This window comes from Chiloscyllium plagiosum, unplaced genomic scaffold (assembly GCF_037043375.1).
Source record: "Chiloscyllium plagiosum isolate Xiang-an unplaced genomic scaffold, Cpla_swu_hap1 HiC_scaffold_31, whole genome shotgun sequence".
NCBI classification, from domain to species: domain Eukaryota; kingdom Metazoa; phylum Chordata; class Chondrichthyes; order Orectolobiformes; family Hemiscylliidae; genus Chiloscyllium; species Chiloscyllium plagiosum.
In genome coordinates, this window is record NW_028270169.1 from 5,634,957 (window position 1) to 5,655,101 (window position 20,145).

The 20,145-nt window shown below is 53.2% G+C and overlaps 1 protein-coding gene across 2 annotated transcripts in view; it reads left to right on the top strand.

Annotated features, from left to right (window-relative positions):
• slc46a1 (solute carrier family 46 member 1) overlaps positions 1–19,526 on the top strand; it is a 31,285-nt gene extending 11,759 nt beyond the window's left edge. Inside the window, exons 5-6 of one of the 2 annotated variants that reach the window (XM_087977159.1) lie at positions 15,868–16,024; positions 17,575–19,526. In XM_087977159.1, coding sequence (XP_087833285.1) covers positions 15,868–16,024; positions 17,575–17,716 — 299 coding nt within the window. In that variant the 3' untranslated portion in view covers positions 17,717–19,526. The remainder of the gene's footprint in view (positions 1–15,867; positions 16,025–17,574) is intronic. The other variant, XM_087977160.1, reaches the window with a different exon arrangement.
• Positions 19,527–20,145: the final 619 nt, after the last annotated feature.

Sequence of the window (20,145 nt, forward strand, 5' to 3'; positions counted from 1 at the left end):
AGTTCCAGTCTCCCAAACAAGAGGAACCACTCACTCGATGTCCCTCCATCCAGGTCCCCAAAGACTGAGAGTACATCCCCGTCCACCCAGATTAGTGCCTGCCTCAGGCACAGGTAACTTCCTAGCAGCCAATACCTCCATGAAGCAGGGGGAGGGGTGGGGATGGTGCTGGTGGTCAGGCTGCTGCAGAGTTTGGAGCAGAGTGAGTGGGTTTTATCTCAATGGGGATCAGAGATTACACCTGCAATGAGGAAGCAGCTGCCAGATTCTCAATCTCTGTGTTTATGGTGCTGATACAGCGGAAGTTATTGTTATAACTCAAGGTCATTCCGGGAGTTCACTGGAAGACAGAGTCCCATCCTGCTGCACAATTATCCCATGAATAACAGAGCAGCTTCCATTCCTGACCAAAGCAGTGTTGAAGGAGCTCTGCACATTGCTGCCTCACAGGACCCTGTCAGGCAATCAGCCCAAATCACTGGCGACTCTCTTTCCAGCTTAGCCAGTGAATGAACCCCGTTCAACCAGCGCAGGGAGGGAACACTGAAACTTTTTCCCAGGGGAACCTTCCAGAGCCAGGACAATCTGGGAAGGAGCCAACCTTGGACACTGGTCCTGCTGCATGCTCAGTTTCAGCCCACACGTCCCAGTGAGATTGGTCTCACTGAGACCTGAACTGGTGGGATGCTGGGGTAAGTGTCCATGTGAGGCACAGAACTAGGGAAGGTCTTAGAATACATACGGGGGACAAGTGATCAAATCTGGGGAGATGCGGTCATTCAAAGAAGATGGTCAAGGCCGAAGTTAAAGGTATTCGTACAGGAACTGGTGAATTGGCCGTGTCAGGAGGAGATAGACAGTCCAACTCCCAGAGCCAGCCAGTTAGACATTACCAAAATAATAAAAGGACATAATTAAAGGCTCTGCATCTGGGTGCACACAACAATTGGAACAAACCAGACGAATGGACAACTCAAATAGAAATAAAAGAATATGATCTGATGGCCATTGCAGGGACATGGATTGGGATCTGAGTATTGAATAGTCAGGACATTTAGGAAGGACAGGAAATTCGGGGAAAGTATGACAATGCAGCCCCTTTAATGTTATTTTGTCCTTGGTTTTTGTTTTGAGAAGTCAAGGTTCCAATATGTCTGGGAAAGAGCCCAGTTTAACAATGGCAGGGGAGCGAGCAGTTCTCCCAGTTCAAAAGTTTTTTCTAGTTTCTTTTAGTTGTAACCATGAGACACTGCTGCAGTCCAGAGAAAGGTTCCAAGCTTCAGCTTGACTAGTTTCTCTCTCTCTGCCTGTAAGAAACTGTGTTTGAATTTACCTTTTGCTAAGAGGTGTGTTTGTGGGATGTTACGGGAATTGGAACAGTTCCTTAGTTAAGTTGTGGTATTGAGTCAGTTGAGTTTTCAAATAGTTAAGTTATTCTAAATACTGTTTCCTTTTGTTCATGTTTCAACTGTCGTGTTTAAAAAAATTGGTTCGCTTAAAGTTTGACCATCTGCATTCCACTTCACATCTATCTTTAACATAAGAAAAAGTTCTGGTCGAGACTACCTTCTTACACTATTTTGAGGGGGTCTGGCCCAGTCTATAACAAAGGGCAAAGGACTTGGATCAGTTCATTAATGATGGTATTAGCTCAGGAGGGAGGGACAGACAACCTAAATTCAGGAAACTAAGAGTTGGAGACAGTTTGATTCAAGGTGAGATTTGAGAAAACTCGAGGTCATGTGTGAGAGTGATATACAGACCCCTTTGAAGTCACCACATGGAGGTTGGAGCATAAAGGAAGAGTTAATAGGAACCTGTTGGAAAGGGAAGGCAATAATCACGGAAGATTTTAATCTAGTTATAAACTAGAAAGGAGGACAAAGATTGCTGAGATAAGGAGTTGATAGAATGTTTTCCTGATAGTTTCTTAGGACAGCATTTTCAGAATTGACTAGAGATCAAATACTGGACCTTGTACTGCCTCTGTACTGTGAAATGATTATTGAATAATCTCATCATTTTCATATCATATCAGTAGTTAATGTTGTTCCTCTGTTTAAGAAGGGAAAGGGATAATTCAGAAGCTGTAGACTAGTGAGTCTCACCTTGATGGTTGGGAAGCTGTTGGAGAGAATTCTTAGGGATAGGATTTATGTGCATTTTGAAAAGCACGGCCTAATTAGGGACAGTCAGCATGGCTCTGTGCAGGGCAGATCATGTCTGACTAACAAGATTGAATTTTTCGAGGAGATGACAAAGGTGATCAATGAGGGTAGAGCAGTGGATGTTGTCTACATGGATTTTAGTAAGGCTTTTGACAAGGTCACTCGTGGTTGGCTCATCCAGAAGGTTAACATGCATGGGATCCACCATGGTTTGGTCACATTGATTCAGAATTGACTTGCCCATAGAAGACAGAGTGTAATGTGGAAGGCTGTTTTTCTGGGAGATCTGTGATTAGTAGTGTTGCACAGCGATCTGTACTGGGACCTCTGCTGTTTGTAATATATATAATTGACTTGGATGAAAATGTAGATGGGTGGATTAGTGAGTTTACAGATGATACAAAGATCAGTAGAGTTGTGGATAGTATAGAAGGTTGTCAAAGGATACAGTGGGATATAGATCAGTTGCAGATATGGGCAGATAAATGACAGATGGAGTTTAATCAGGGTAAGTGTGAGGTGCTGCACTATGGGAGATCAAATGTTAAGGAAAAGGATACAGTTAATGGCAAAACTCTGAACAGCATTCATGGACAGAAGGATCTTGGGGTTCAAGTCCATAGCTCCCTGAAAGTGGCCATACAAGTAGATAGGGTGGTAAAGAAGGGATATGGCATGCTGGCCTTTATTGTTTGGGGAATTGAGTACAAGAGCCAGGATGTCATGGTGCAGCTTTAAAAGATTTTGGTTAGGCTACTATTATGGACTAGGCCAGACCATTCAAAACATTCTTAAGCAGACAGCTCAGAAGATAACTTTGTAGTTTGTTTTGGTAAGTGTACAGGGAAAATTACCCCGATTAAGTTAACTGGATTGACTACCAGATTTTAAAACAGACAAGAATTTATTCACAAGATTACACAATGAAACATAAAGAACAGAATAAAGGACCCTGACAGAACTCAGTCTGTCCAACTAGACTTAACTATGCTGTTCCGAATATACACAACAGTCCCAATAAGCAAACTTCCTTTAAAACCCAGTATAAATGGAACACATGCTTACAGGTTGAAGATGAAAGGCAGAAAAGAGAGCGTTTCCACACAGCTTCCTGTTGAATTTCTCACCAGGTCAGACTGAACTAAAACTGCTCAGCTAGAGAGCTTACCACTCCCCTTTCATTATGCAGGTCCTTCTAAAACATGACCACTTTGGCCTGAAGTCTCATCTGTTTATATAAAAAAAAAGACCTCTCAAAATCCTTTCCATCTCTCTACCAAACCAGACTGATTGGAGCCTGGCCCGGTTTATTGCCCCTCTGAAAAAATGAAGGACAGAGTCTCCTTGAGCCAAAGAGCAGCTTTTAGAAAAAAAGGGACGAGCTTTGTGACACGACACGCTCAGTATTGTGTTCATTCTGGTTGCCACATTACAGGAAGGATGTGGAGGTTTTGGAGAGGGTGCAGAAGAGGTTTCCCAGGATGCTGCCTGGATTAGAGGGTACGAGCTGTAAGGAGAGGCTAGAAAAACTCTGGTTGTTTTCTCTGGAGCAACGGAGGCTGAGGGGAGACTTGATAGAAGTCTATAAAATTATAAGCTACATAGATAGGGTTTACGGTCAGAATCTTTTTCCCAGAGTTGAAATATCTAATACTGGAGGGCATGCATTTAAAGTGAGAGGGGGAAACTTCAAAGGAGACATGAGGGGCAAACTTTACAGAGAGTGGTAGGAGTCTGGGACATGCTACCAAGGGTGGTGGAGGAGGCAGATACAATAGGGACATTTAAGAGACTTTTAGGTAAGCACATGGATATGGAGGGAATGGACCGAGGGCAGGCAGAAGGGATTAGTTTAACTTGACGTCATGTTCGACACAACATTGTGAGTTGAAGGACCCATTCTGTACTGTTCTGTGTTCATACTGAAGGTGCCCATAGTAGCCAGTGACCCTAATATGGCTGAATTACATTCAGTTTGATGATCAGAAGAGTAAGTCCAATACTAGTGTTTTAAAGTTAAGTGAAACCAGAGCTGCCTGAAGAAAACTTGCAAACAATGTTAACACATACATCAGAAGTCACACGGCACCAGGTTACAGTCCAATAAGCTTGTGATTTCAAATAAACCTGTTGGATTATAACCTGGTGTCATGTGACTTCTGACCTTGTCCACCCCAGTCCAACACCAGCCTCTCCACATCACAGACCTGTCAGAAGTGATGTAGTGACAGAAATTTAAGGGGATGTTTTAGATTACACAGAATAGATATATTCCAACAAGAAAGAAATGTTGCAAGAATGGGACCTATCTCCAATAGTTAACAAAACGTTTTGCAGATAATGTCAAAAACAAAGTGTTAAATTGTGCTGGTTGGAACTAGGACAGAAAATTGGACAGAATGTAAAGAACAGCAAAGATTTCCAAAATAATGAAGAGGGAAAAATTAGAGTGAGAGAAAGTTAGCCAGAAATATGAAAATAGACATTAAGAGTTTCAACAGCTATTTTAAAAAGAATAGTGTTACAAAGTGTGAGTCTGGGGAATTAATAATGAAAAATAAAGAAATGGCAGATGAATTGAACAAGTGTCTTGCATTGGTCTTCATTACAGCTGGTGCAGGTAAGATTCCAGAAATAGCTGTAAATCAGGAAATAAAAGGGAACAAGGAATTCAAGTAAATAATAACCACCAGGGAAGGTGGAACTGAGAAAATAGTTGGAACTGTAACTGTCAAGCTGCACTTTCTCCTAGATATTGGAAAATAAAGAGATTGGTCAAATAGTTGCTGCAATATTTTTAATTTTCCAAAATTTGCTAGATTTGGGAAGGTTCAGTCTTTTTGAAACATCTTTATTCAAAAGGAATCAGAAAGCAGGAACCACAAGCCAGTCAGCTTAACATCTGTCTTCGAGGAAATGTTCCAAGCTATGATTAAGTAAGTTATTGCAGTGTATTTATGTACATTCAAGGTAATTGACCTGAGTCAAGTGTGGATCTTTTGTTAAAGAAATCTTGTTTAGGGGAAAAGGGGGTAATATCAGCATGAATAGACGATTAGTTCAGTTTTGTCTTATTCACCTGTGGGATGTGGGTGTCACTGGCTGGGCCCAGTATTTATTGTCCGTCCCTAGTTGCCCCTTGAGAAGGTGGGGGTGAGCTGCCTTCTTGAACCGCTGCAGTCCATGTACTGTGGGTTGACCCACAATGCCCTTAGGGAGGGAATTCCAGGATTCTGACCCAGCGACAGTGAAGGAACGGTGATATATTTCCAAGTCAGGATGGTGAGTGGCTTGGAGGGGACCTTGCAGGGGGTGGTGTTCCCATGTACCTGCTGCCCTGGTCCTTCTAGATGGAAGTGGATGTGGGTTTGGAAGATGCTGTCTGAGGAGCTTTGGTGAATTTCTGCAGTGCATCTTGTAGATGGTACACACTGCTGCTACTGAGCGTCGGTGGGGGATGGAGTGGATGTTTGTGGATGTGGTATCAATCAAACGGCTACTTTGTCCTGGATGGTGTCAAGCTTCCTGAGTGTTGTTGGAGCTGCCCCCATCCAGAGCAAGTGGGGATATTCCATCACACTCCTGACTTGTGCCTTGTAGATGGTGGACAGGCTTTGTGAGTCAGGAGGTGAGTTACTCGTTGCAGCATTCCTGGTCTCTGACCTGCCCCTGTAGCCACTGTGTTAATGTGGTTGAGTGTAATTGAGCTTCTGGACAGTGGTAACCCCCAGGATGTTGTTAGTGAGGGCTTCAGCTCAAAGAAGCAGAGTAGTAATAATTTCTGATTGGTGAAATTTAACGAGTGGTGTGCCACAGGAATCAGTGCTGGGAGCTCAGCTGTTTACCGTTTATGTAAATTGCTTCTTTGAAGGTATAATTGCTAAATTTGCTGATGACACAAAGATAGGTCAAAAAGTGAGTTGTGAAGAGGAATTGAAGGCGCTATACAAGAATGTAGCTGGACTAAGTGGATGGGCAAAGGTCTCGCAAATGGCAATTGTCAGGTGGACCATTTTGGAAGGAAGAATAAGAAAGAATATTCTCAATGTTGAAGGGTTTCTGAGATTTGAGATGCAGAGGGATCACAAAAGGTTAGTGTGCAGGTACAGCAAGTAGTTAGGAAGGGTAGATGTGAATTGAATACAAAATCTTCTGATTCAGTTATACAGGGGCATTGGTGGGACAGCTCCTGGGGTACAGTGTCCAACATTGGGACAGATCCTGAGGTACAGTGTCCAACATTGGGACAGCTCCTGGGGCACAGTGTCCAACATTGGGACAGCTCCTGGAGCGCAGTGTCCAACATTGGGACAGCTCCTGGAGCGCAGTGTCCAACATTGGGACAGCACCTGGGGTACAGTGTCCCACATTGGGACAGCTCCTGGGGCACAGTGTCCAACATTGGGACAGCACCTGGGGCACAGTGTCCCACATTGGGACAGCACCTGGGGCACAGTGTCCAACCTGGAGCGCAGTGTCCAACATTGGGACGACTCCTGGGGTACAGTGTCCCACATTGGGACAGCTCCTGGGGAACAGTGTCCAACATTGGAACAGTACCTGGGGTACAGTGTCCCACATTGGAACAGCACCTGGGGTACAGTGTCCAACATTGGGACGACTCCTGGGGTACAGTGTCCCACGTTGGGACAGCACCTGGGGTACAGTGTCCAACATTGGAACAGCACCTGGGGTACAGTGTCCAACATTGGGACGACTCCTGGGGTACAGTGTCCCACATTGGGACAGCACCTGGGACGCAGTGTCCCACATTGGGACAGCACCTGGGGCACAGTGTCCAACCTGGAGCGCAGTGTCCAACATTGGGACGACTCCTGGGGTACAGTGTCCCACATTGGGACAGCACCTGGGGTACAGTGTCCCACATTGGGACAGCACCTGGGGCACAGTGTCCAACCTGGAGCGCAGTGTCCAACATTGGGACGACTCCTGGGGTACAGTGTCCCACATTGGGACGACTCCTGGGGTACAGTGTCCCACATTGGGACAGCACCTGGGGTACAGTGTCCCACATTGGGACAGCACCTGGGTTACAGTGTCCCACATTGGGACAGCACCTGGGTTACAGTGTCCCACGTTGGGACAGTACCTGGGGTACAGTGTCCATCATTGGGACAGCACCTGATGTACACTGTCCCGGGGCGCAGTGTCCAACGTTGGGACAGCGCCCGGGGTACAGTGTCCAACGTTGGGACATCGCCTGGAGTACAGTGTCCAACGTTGGGACAGCACCCGGGGCACAGTGTCCAACGTTGGGACAGCACCCGGGGCACAGTGTCCGACGTTGGGACAGCACCCGGGGCACAGTGTCCAACGTTGGGACAGCACCCGGGGCACAGTGTCCAACGTTGGGACAGCGTCTGGAGTAGTGTACAACATTGGGACAGCACCCGGGGTACAGTGTCCCATCGTTGGGACAGCGCCCGGGGTACAGTGTCCCATCGTTGGGACAGCGCCCGGGGTACAGTGTCCCATCGTTGGGACAGCGCCCGGGGTACAGTGTCCCAAAGTTGGAACAGCGCCCGGGGTACAGTGTCCCACATTGGGACAGCACCTGGGGCGCAGTGTCCCACATTGGGACAGCACCTGGGGCACAGTGTCCAACCTGGAGCGCAGTGTCCAACATTGGGACGACTCCTGGAGTACAGTGTCCCACATTGGGACAGCACCTGGGGCACAGTGTCCCACATTGGGACAGCACCTGGGGCACAGTGTCCAACCTGGAGCGCAGTGTCCAACATTGGGACGACTCCTGGGGTACAGTGTCCCACATTGGGACGACTCCTGGGGTACAGTGTCCCAAATTGGGACAGCTCCTGGTGTACAGTGTCCCACATTGGGACAGCACTTGGGGCACAGTGTCCCACATTGGGACAGCACCTGGGGTACAGTGTCCCACATTGGGACAGCACCTGGGTTACAGTGTCCCACATTGGGACAGCACCTGGGTTACAGTGTCCCACGTTGGGACAGTACCTGGGGTACAGTGTCCCACGTTGGGACAATACCTGGGGTACAGTGTCCATCATTGGGACAGCACCTGATGTACACTGCCCCGGGGCGCAGTGTCCAACGTTGGGACAGCGCCCGGGCGCAGTGTCCAACGTTGGGACAGCGCCCGGGGCGCAGTGTCCAACGTTGGGACAGCGCCCGGGGCGCAGTGTCCAACGTTGGGACAGCGCCCGGGGCGCAGTGTCCAACGTTGGGACAGCGCCCGGGGCGCAGTGTCCAACGTTGGGACAGCGCCCGGGGCGCAGTGTCCAACGTTGGGACAGCGCCCGGGGCGCAGTGTCCAACGTTGGGACAGCGCCCGGGGCGCAGTGTCCAACGTTGGGACAGCGCCCGGGGCGCAGTGTCCAACGTTGGGACAGCGCCCGGGGCGCAGTGTCCAACGTTGGGACAGCGCCCGGGGCGCAGTGTCCAACGTTGGGACAGCGCCCGGGGCACAGCGTCCAACGTTGGTACAGCGCCTGGAGTACAGTGTCCAACATTGGTACAGCACCCGGGGCACAGTGTCCAACGTTGGGACAGCACCCGGGGTACAATTTCCAACGTTGGGACAGCGTCTGGAGTAGTGTACAACATTGGGACAGCACCCGGGGTTCCAACGTTGGGACAGTGCCTGGAGTACAGTGTCCAACGTTGGGACAGTGTCTGGAGTAGTGTACAACATTGGGACAGCACCCGGGGTACAGTGTCCAACGTTGGGACAGTGTCTGGAGTAGTGTACAACATTGGGACAGCACCCGGGGTACAGTGTCCAACGTTGGGACAGCGCCTGGAGTACAGTGTCCAACGTTGGGACAACGCCTGGAGTAGTGTACAACATTGGGACAGCACCCGGGGCACAGTGTCCCACATTGGGACAGCACCTGGAGCACAGTGTCCCACATTGGGACAGCACCTGGGGTACAGTGTCCCACGTTGGGACAGTACCTGGGGTACAGTGTCCATCACTGGGACAGCACCTGACGTACAGTGTCCCACATTGGGACAGCACCTGGTGTACAGTGTCCCACGTTGGGACAGTACCTGGGGTACAGTGTCCCAACGTTGGGACAGTACCTGGGGCACAGTGTCCAACGTTGGGACAGTGCCCGGGGTACAGTGTCCCAACGTTGGGACAGCGCCCGGGGTACAGTGTCCCATCGTTGGGACAGCGCCCGGGGTACAGTGTCCCATCGTTGGGACAGCGCCCGGGGTACAGTGTCCCATCGTTGGGACAGTGCCCGGGGTACAGTGTCCCATCGTTGGGACAGCGCCCGGGGTACAGTGTCCCAACGTTGGAACAGCGCCCGGGGTACAGTGTCCCAACGTTGGGACAGCGCCCGGGGTACAGTGTCCAACATAGGGACAGCGCCCGGGGCACAGTGTCCAACGTTGGGACAGCACCCGGGGTACAGTGTCCCAACGTTGGGACAGCGCCCGGGGCACAGTGTCCAACGTTGGGACAGCGCCCGGGGCACAGTGTCCAACGTTGGGACAGCGCCCGGGGCACAGTGTCCAACGTTGGGACAGCGCCCGGGGCACAGTGTCCAACGTTGGGACAGCACCCGGGGCACAGTGTCCCAACGTTGGGACAGCACCCGGGGTACAGTGTCCCACATTGGGACAGTACCTGGGGTACAGTGTCCCACATTGGGACAGCACCTGGGGTACAGTGTCCCACATTGGGACAGCACCTGGGGTACAGTGTCCAACATTGGGACAGCGCCCGGGGCACAGTGTCCAACGTTGGGACATCGCCTGGAGTACAGTGTCCAACGTTGGGACAGCGCCCGGGGCACAGTGTCCAACGTTGGGACAGCACCCGGGGTACAGTGTCCAACGTTGGGACATCGCCTGGAGTAGTGTACAACATTGGGACAGCGCCCGGGGCACAGTGTCCAACGTTGGGACAGCACCCGGGGCACAGTGTCCAACGTTGGGACAGCGCCCGGGGCACAGTGTGCAAAGTTGGGACAGCGCCTGGAGTAGTGTCCAACGTTGGGACAGCACCCGGGGTACAGTGTCCAACGTTGGGACAGCACCCGGGGTACAGTGTCCAACGTTGGGACAGCACCCGGGGTACAGTGTCCAACGTTGGGACAGCACCCGGGGTACAGTGTCCAACGTTGGGACAGCGCCCGGGGCACAGTGTCCAACGTTGGGACAGCACCCGGGGCACAGTGTCCAATGTTGGAACAGCACCCGGGGCACAGTGTCCAACGTTGGGACAGCGCCCGGGGTACAGTGTCCAACTTTGGGACAGCTCCCGGGGTACAGTGTCCAACTTTGGGACAGCGCCTGGAGTAGTGTCCAACATTGGGACAGCGCCTGGAGTAGTGTCCAACATTGGGACAGCGCCTGGAGTAGTGTCCAACGTTGGGACAGCGCCTGGAGTAGTGTCCAACGTTGGGAGAGCACCCGGGGCACAGTGTCCAACGTTGGGACAGCACCCGAGGCACAGTGTCCAACGTTGGGACAGCGCCCGGGGCACAGTGTCCAACGTTGGGACAGCACCCGAGGCACAGTGTGCAAAGTTGGGACAGCGCCTGGAGTAGTGTCCAACGTTGGGACAGCACCCGGGGCACAGTGTCCAACGTTGGGACAGCGCCTGGAGTCGTGTCCAACGTTGGGATAGCGCCTGGAGTAGTGTCCAACGTTGGGACAGCACCCGGGGCACAGTGTCCAACGTTGGGACAGCACCCGGGGCACAGTGTCCAACGTTGGGACAGCACCCGGGGCACAGTGTCCAACGTTGGGACAGCACCCGGGGCACAGTGTCCGACGTTGGGACAGCGCCCGGGGCACAGTGTCCAACGTTGGGACAGCGCCCGGGGCACAGTGTCCAACGTTGGGACAGCGCCCGGGGCACAGTGTCCAACGTTGGGACAGCGCCCGGGGCACAGTGTCCAACGTTGGGACAGCACCCGGGGCACAGTGTCCAACGTTGGGACAGCACCCGGGGCACAGTGTCCAACGTTGGGACAGCACCCGGGGCACAGTGTCCAACGTTGGGACAGCGCCCGGGGCACAGTGTCCAACGTTGGGACAGCGCCCGGGGCACAGTGTCCAACGTTGGGACAGCACCCGGGGCACAGTGTCCAACGTTGGGACAGCACCCGGGGCACAGTGTCCAACGTTGGGACAGCACCCGGGGCACAGTGTCCAACGTTGGGACAGCACCCGGGGCACAGTGTCCAACGTTGGGACAGCGCCCGGGGCACAGTGTCCAACGTTGGGACAGCGCCCGGGGCACAGTGTCCAACGTTGGGACAGCGCCCGGGGCACAGTGTCCAACGTTGGGACAGCGCCCGGGGCACAGTGTCCAACGTTGGGACAGCACCCGGGGTACAGTGTCCAACGTTGGGACAGCACCCGGGGCACAGTGTCCAACGTTGGGACAGCGCCCGGGGCACAGTGTCCAACGTTGGGACAGCGCCCGGGGCACAGTGTCCAACGTTGGGACAGCACCCGGGGTACAGTGTCCAACGTTGGGACAGCACCCGGGGCACAGTGTCCAACGTTGGGACAGCGCCCGGGGCACAGTGTCCAACGTTGGGACAGCGCCCGGGGCACAGTGTCCAACGTTGGGACAGCGCCCGGGGCACAGTGTCCAACGTTGGGACAGCGCCCGGGGCACAGTGTCCAACGTTGGGACAGCACCCGGGGTACAGTGTCCAACGTTGGGACAGCGCCTGGAGTAGTGTCCAACATTGGGACAGCACCCGGGGCACAGTGTCCAACGTTGGGACAGCACCCGGGGCACAGTGTCCACGTTGGGACAGCACCCGGGGCACAGTGTCCAACGTTGGGACAGCGCCCGGGGCACAGTGTCCAACGTTGGGACAGCGCCCGGGGCACAGTGTCCAACGTTGGGACAGCACCCGGGGTACAGTGTCCAACGTTGGGACAGCACCCGGGGCACAGTGTCCAACGTTGGGACAGCGCCCGGGGCACAGTGTCCAACGTTGGGACAGCGCCCGGGGCACAGTGTCCAACGTTGGGACAGCGCCCGGGGCACAGTGTCCAACGTTGGGACAGCGCCCGGGGCACAGTGTCCAACGTTGGGACAGCGCCCGGGGCACAGTGTCCAACGTTGGGACAGCGCCCGGGGCACAGTGTCCAACGTTGGGACAGCACCCGGGGTACAGTGTCCAACGTTGGGACAGCGCCTGGAGTAGTGTCCAACGTTGGGACAGCGCCCGGGGCACAGTGTCCAACGTTGGGACAGCGCCTGGAGTAGTGTCCAACGTTGGGACAGCGCCCGGGGCACAGTGTCCAACGTTGGGACAGCACCCGGGGCACAGTGTCCAACGTTGGGACAGCGCCCGGGGCACAGTGTCCAACGTTGGGACAGCACCCGGGGTACAGTGTCCAACGTTGGGACAGCGCCTGGAGTAGTGTCCAACATTGGGACAGCGCCCGGGGCACAGTGTCCAACGTTGGGACAGCGCCCGGGGTACAGTGTCCAACGTTGGGACAGCGCCCGGGGCACAGTGTCCAACGTTGGGACAGCGCCCGGGGCACAGTGTCCAAAGTTGGGACAGCGCCCGGGGCACAGTGTCCAACGTTGGGACAGCGCCCGGGGCACAGTGTCCAACGTTGGGACAGCGCCCGGGGCACAGTGTCCAACGTTGGGACAGCGCCCGGGGCACAGTGTCCAACGTTGGGACAGCGCCTGGAGTAGTGTGCAACGTTGGGACAGCGCCCGGGGCACAGTGTCCAACGTTGGGACAGCGCCCGGGGCACAGTGTCCAACGTTGGGACAGCGCCCGGGGCACAGTGTCCAACGTTGGGACAGCGCCCGGGGCACAGTGTCCAACGTTGGGACAGCGCCCGGGGCACAGTGTCCAACGTTGGGACAGCGCCCGGGGCACAGTGTCCAACGTTGGGACAGCGCCCGGGGCACAGTGTCCAACGTTGGGACAGCGCCCGGGGCACAGTGTCCAACGTTGGGACAGCGCCCGGGGCACAGTGTCCAACGTTGGGACAGCGCCCGGGGCACAGTGTCCAACGTTGGGACAGCACCCGGGGTACAGTGTCCAACGTTGGGACAGCGCCTGGAGTAGTGTCCAACATTGGGACAGCACCCGGGGCACAGTGTCCAACGTTGGGACAGCGCCCGGGGCACAGTGTCCAACGTTGGGACAGCGCCCGGGGCACAGTGTCCAACGTTGGGACAGCGCCCGGGGCACAGTGTCCAACGTTGGGACAGCGCCTGGAGTAGTGTCCAACGTTGGGACAGCGCCCGGGGCACAGTGTCCAACGTTGGGACAGCGCCCGGGGCACAGTGTCCAACGTTGGGACAGCACCCGGGGCACAGTGTCCAACGTTGGGACAGCGCCCGGGGCACAGTGTCCAACGTTGGGACAGCACCCGGGGTACAGTGTCCAACGTTGGGACAGCGCCTGGAGTAGTGTCCAACATTGGGACAGCGCCCGGGGCACAGTGTCCAACGTTGGGACAGCGCCCGGGGTACAGTGTCCAACGTTGGGACAGCGCCCGGGGCACAGTGTCCAACGTTGGGACAGCGCCCGGGGCACAGTGTCCAAAGTTGGGAGAGCACTCGGGGCACAGTGTCCAACGTTGGGACAGCGCCCGGGGCACAGTGTCCAACGTTGGGACAGCGCCCGGGGCACAGTGTCCAACGTTGGGACAGCGCCCGGGGCACAGTGTCCAACGTTGGGACAGCGCCTGGAGTAGTGTGCAACGTTGGGACAGCGCCCGGGGCACAGTGTCCAACATTGCGACAGCTCCCGGGGTACAGTGTCCAACATTGGGACAGCGCCTGGAGTAGTGTCCAACGTTGGGACAGCGCCTGGAGTAGTGTCCAACGTTGGGACAGCACCCGGGGTACAGTGTCCAACGTTGGGACAGCACCCGGGGCACAGTGTCCAACGTTGGTACATCGCCTGGAGTAGTGTCCAACGTTGGTACAGCGCCCGGGGCACAGTGTCCCAACGTTGGGACAGCACCCGGGGTACAGTGTCCAACGTTGAGACAGCACCCGGGGTACAGTGTCCAACGTTGGGACAGCACCCAGGGTACAGTGTCCAACATTGGGACAGCGCCCGGGGCACAGTGTCCAACGTTGGGACAGCGCCCGGGGCACAGTGTCCAACGTTGGGACATCGCCTGGAGTAGTGTCCAACGTTGGGACAGCACCCGGGGCACAGTGTCCAACGTTGGGACAGCGCCCGGGGCACAGTGTCCAACGTTGGGACAGCGCCCGGGGCACAGTGTCCAACGTTGGGACAGCACCCGGGGCACAGTGTCCAACGTTGGGACAGCACCCGGGGCACAGTGTCCAACGTTGGGACAGCGCCTGGAGTAGTGTCCCAACGTTGGGACAGCGCCCGGGGTACAGTGTCCAACGTTGGGACAGCGCCCAGGGTACAGTGTCCAACGTTGATGGGTCAGCGTTGGGAGTGCAGTGTCCAATATTGGTCATGTTATGTCACGAAGGATGAACCTGCTTTGTAAGCATTCAGAGAGTCGTTACCAAACTAAGCGCTGGAACAGGATGGTTGACTCGGGAGGAAACATTGGACGGGCTGGGCCTACACAGGAGTGTGGAAAACTGCGTGAACCAGCTAAGATCCTGAGGGGTTTTGACAGGGCAGATATGGAAGGGATGTCCCCTCCTGTCGGAGAATGTCAAACCTGGGTCGTAGCTTCAAAATCGAGGGTTGTTCATTCAAGACCGAGATGAGGGAAAATAATTCTCACTGAAAGTTGAAAATGTTTGGAACTCTCTTCCTCAAAAGGCAATGGATACACTGCCTGTGAATCTTTCTCAGGCAGAGGGAGGGAGAATCTTTCCCTCGCAATAAGGGAGTCCCAAACTAGAGGGCATAGTTTTAGAGTGAGGGGGGAATGATTTAAAAGCGACCTAAGGGGTAACTTTTTCACGCAGAGGGTGGTGTGTTTATGGAGTGAATTGCCAGAGGAAGTGGTGGAGGCTGGTACAATTACAGCACTTTGGATGGGCATATGAATAGGAAGGATTTAGTGGGATATGGGAAATGTGCTGGCAGGTGGGACTAGATTAATTTAGGATATCTGGTCGGCATGGACGAGTTCGTCTGAAGGGTTTGTTTCTGTGCTGTACATCTCTATGACTGGAAGAACTTCCTGTATGTGTCACCCAGTAAAACTGTAAAGATGTTTGAGACTATTTCCCATACGAGTGGATTCACATCAGATCTGAATGCCATCAACCCATCTCTTTTCCCTGTAATTCTCTAACCCAGTAAACATTTGTCAGAATCAGTTCTTTTGTTGAGCCCCAGTCTGATCAACTGTTTTGGGGAGAGAAGCTCCTGACTGCACTGCCCTTGTGTAAAGCAGTGCTTCCTGCTAGGAATGGCTAATTTCCTCAGTGTTCCCCTTTGGCCTGACCTGCTGCACCATGGGAAATAGTTTTCAAGATTAGGTTAATGCAGTCTAACTAGGAGAAAGTGAGGACTGCAGATGCTGGAGATCAGAGACAAGAAGTGTAGTGTCAGAGAAAGTGTGCTAGCAGCATCCGAGGAGCAGGGGAGTTGATGTTTCGAGCATAAGCTCTTCATCAGGAATCATCCCATCTCACATTTTTTGACTTTAATGTAGCCTAACCCTCAATCTTTGGAGTTGTCACGGAGCAACAGCTGAGGGAAGAGGTGTGTAAGAGATGTCGCTGTTCTCTCTGCAGGAGCACTGTTTGCCTCGGTGGCATGTGTGGAGAGTGCCTGTTCACTGGTGTCCACACTTGTCTTCAGCTCCCTGTATCCTGCAACACTGCACTTCATGAAGGGATTTCCTTTCCTGTTTGGGGCTGCCCTGCTCCTCCTTCCAGCTGGAATAATCGGGTAAGCAACATCACCACTTACTGGGTAATTGGGATTCGCCAGTGACCGAGTAATCGAGATTTACTAGGAATGGAGTTACTGCGGTTCACCAATAACCAGGTAATCGGGATTCACCAGTAACCATGTAATCAGGGTTTACTAGACGCCAGGTTACTACAGTTCACTAGTAACCAGTAATTGGGATTCACCAGGTAATCGAGATGGATTATCCTGTGGTTATGTCTGTGTAATATCAGGCCATGGTATTGGAATCAGCCTTGTGTCCCTGATGCAGAGTCCTCTGGTACAGTCAGTATTGACAGCAGCAGCTCGCTCAGGATACACTTTATCAACAGCGTGTGTGCATACAGCTATCGGGATTCTTATCGCTGAGCTCAACCTGGTGCAATGTTTCCATGCAAAAAACACTCCTCCCCCACACAGTGCTGCAGGCAGATAGAAATACCCAGACTAGGCAAAGAGCCACTGGCACTGAACAGGTCCAATAAACCCATCAGTGCAGCGTTACCAGCCTCAGAGCTCGGGTATGCAGCCAACAGGCACAGGAGACTAACTACAGAAACCACATCAGACCTTACCATCAGTCTGACTGAGATCCTGGGAAGGCAGGTAATGGAGAGACCAGGGTGGTGGGACACTGCATGTGAGGAGAAACAGACAGTGATCGAAGACTGATCAAGGTAAACCTCCCTGCACACAGACCTCATCAAACACTCCCAAGGACAGGGACAGCACGGGGTTAGATACAGAGTAAAGCTCCCTCTACACTGTCCCCATCAAACACTCCCTGGACAGGGACAGCACGGGGTTAGATACAGAGTAAAGCTCCCTCTACACTGTCCTCATCAAACACTCCCAGGACAGGGACAGCACGGGGTTAGATACAGAGTAAAGCTCCCTCTACACTGTCCCCATCAAACACTCCCAGGGACAGGGACAGCACGGGGTTAGATACAGAGTAAAGCTCCCTCTACACTGTCCCCATCAAACACTCCCAGGGACAGGGACAGCACGGGGTTAGATACAGAGTAAAGCTCCCTCTACACTGTCCCCATCAAACACTCCCAGGGACAGGGACAGCACGGGGTTAGATACAGAGTAAAGCTCCCTCTACACTGTCCCCATCAAACACTCCCAGGGACAGGGACAGCACGGGGTTAGATACAGAGTAAAGCTCCCTCTACACTGTCCCCATCAAACACTCCCAGGGACAGGGACAGCACGGGGTTAGATACAGAGTAAAGCTACCTCTACACTGTCCCCATCAAACACTCCCAGGACAGGGACAGCACGGGGTTAGATACAGAGTAAAGCTCCCTCTACACTGTCCCCATCAAACACTCCCAGGACAGGGACAGCACGGGGTTAGATACAGAGTAAAGCTTCCTCTACACTGTCCCCCATCAAACCCTCCCAGGACAGGGACAGCATGGGGTTAGATACTGGGTGCTGTAACAGGAGGAGATGATTTCAGTTGAAGTGAGTGTGTGATGTTGTCCTTGAACCGAGCCCCCCTGCTGATTCCCTTTCCTGATTTGTTTCTCCTTCAGTGTACTGGGCTGCCGTGAGAGGGAGGTGCCATATAGACGATTTGAAACCCCACCTGCAGCTGTCGCGAGTGATGCTGATCCTGCCTCCAACCACAATGAGGACATCCCCACTCCTGCTGCTGCTGCTGCTGCTACCTGCTGATTATATCATGGAGTTTTACAATGAAACTTGTGTCACCGCTGCTGTGTCTAGCTGTCACTGTGAGCTGATTCATTTGCTTTTTCACATGAAAGTTCAAATCTCCTAGAGACGACAAGAACAATTCAGTGCAGCGGGAGCCGTTGGCCAGTTGTGAGTGTGTTGGTGGTTTGGAAGATCATGCAAGTCTCTGTCTTCCAGAACCTTTCATCTTTTCAGGTGATCTTCCAAGTACCTTTTGAAAATTCCTATTTTTATTTTTTGTTGGTGTCTCTGACTGGGCCTGCATTTATTCCCCTCCCTAATTTCCCCAGAGGGCAGTTAAGAGCCAACCACATTGCTGTGGGTCTGAAGTCACATGTAGGCCAGACCAGGTCAGGATAGCAGATTTTGTCGAGTCCAAGAGCACAGAGAGGTCTGTCCAGTCCAAAACACACACCTCACTATTGTAATCTATTTTCCAGCACTTACCCCATCACCTTGAGATCACATCTAAATCCTTCCACAAAGTGATGAGAGTTTCTGCCTCTCACCCTCACAGGCAGTGCGTTCCAGGTGCCCCCCCACTCTCTGGGTGATAACATATTTACTTACGTCCCGTCTAAACCTCATGTCTCTTACTTTAAACCCACGCCCCCTAGTCATTGTTCCCTCCAGCCAGGGGAACAGTTCCTTCCTGTCTACCCGCGTCTATGCCTCACAGATTTTGAGACATCCCATTCATGTCCCTATCACTCTCCTGTGCTCCAAGGGAAACCTGCCCCCCTCTGTCCATGAAAACTCTCCAGGCCAGGCAACATGCTGCTATATTCCCAGGACATCTTCCCTAACCGGAGCAGAACTTGTGGGTGGCACAGTGGTTAGCACTGCTGCCTCTCAGCGCCAGAGACCTGGGTTCAATTCCCGCCTCAGGCGACTGACTGTGTGGGTTTCCTCCGGGTGCTCTGGTTTCCTCCCACAATCTAAAGATGTGCAGGTTAGTTGAATTGGCCGTGCTAGATTGCCTGTAGTATTAGGTGTAGGGGAATGGGTCTGGGTGGGTTGCGCTTCGGCGGGTCGGTGTGGACTTGTTGGGCCGAAGGGCCTGTTTCCACACTGTAAGTAATCTAATCAAAACTTTTATTTCAGATATTTCTCAAAATCAGATTTCTTCCTCTGTCATCGAGAGTGTGGTGCTGGAAAAGCACAGCAGGTCAGGCAGCATCCGAGGAGCAGGAGGATTGATGTTTCAGGCAGAAACCCTTCATCGGGAATGGTTTATGCCCGAAAAGTTGACTCTCCTGCTTCTTGGATGCTGCCTGACCTGCTGCGCTTTTTCAGTGCCACATTCTCAACATTGAATTTGAGTCCACCCAGTAACCAGGTGTCCTATTGCTGGGTACAGGATTTCCCCATTCACCCCATCACACTGTGCAGTATTTGCAATGTCTCAGTATTCCTATGCTTGACCCCACGCTGTCCTGGCGTGAATTTCAGGCATCATCATTTTCTTGTCAGTTTCCCAAGTCAAGAAAAAATTTGAGCCAATCTTTGAAAAGGCTTCCCGTAAATTGAACTCAAGACATGACCAGAGATCTAGAGTTTGAAAGTTTCAGCTGCAGCGTCACAGCACGTGCAGTAAAATACATTTCAGAATTTGCAATGCTTTACTGAAGTATTATCAACTTTATGGCCAAATCTAGTATTTTCAAATTTTGAATTTCTTGTAATTACAACTTGCAGCCTCTCTCTCTCCACATCTTAGACAGGGGAGGGAAGGAGCGGATGTATTTGAACAGATAATGATGGAAATAAAGTGATTATTGATTCTGTTTCACTGCGTTTTGTACATGTTACTTAATGAGTCCCATGACCATACCAGGTTGATAGGAGACACTAAAGACTGTTCCCTGAGGGAAATTGAGGAAAATCAAAGGTGACAGTCATACCTCAGTGGGTAGCCCATTGCCTCAGGATCAGAGAGGTTGTAGAGGGAGCGCCGCACTGTCGGAGGGTCAGTGCTGAGGGAGCGCCGCACTGTCGGAGGGTCAGTGCTGAGGGAGCGCCGCACTGTCGGAGGGTCAGTGCTGAGGGAGAGCCGCACTGTCGGAGGGTCAGTGCTGAGGGAGAGCCGCACTGTCGGAGGGTCAGTGTTGAGGGAGTGCCGCACTGTCGGAGGGTCAGTGTTGAGGGAGTGCCGCACTGTTGGAGGGTCAGCGCTGAGGGAGCACCGCACTGTCAGAGGGTCAGTGCTGAGGGAGTGCCGCACTGTTGGAGGGTCAGCGCTGAGGGAGCACCGCACTGTCGGAGGGTCAGTGTTGAGGGAGTGCCGCACTGTTGGAGGGTCAGCGCTGAGGGAGCACCGCACTGTCAGAGGGTCAGTGCTGAGGGAGTGCCGCACTGTCGGAGGGTCAGTGCTGAGGGAGCGCCGCACTGTCGGAGGGTCAGTGCTG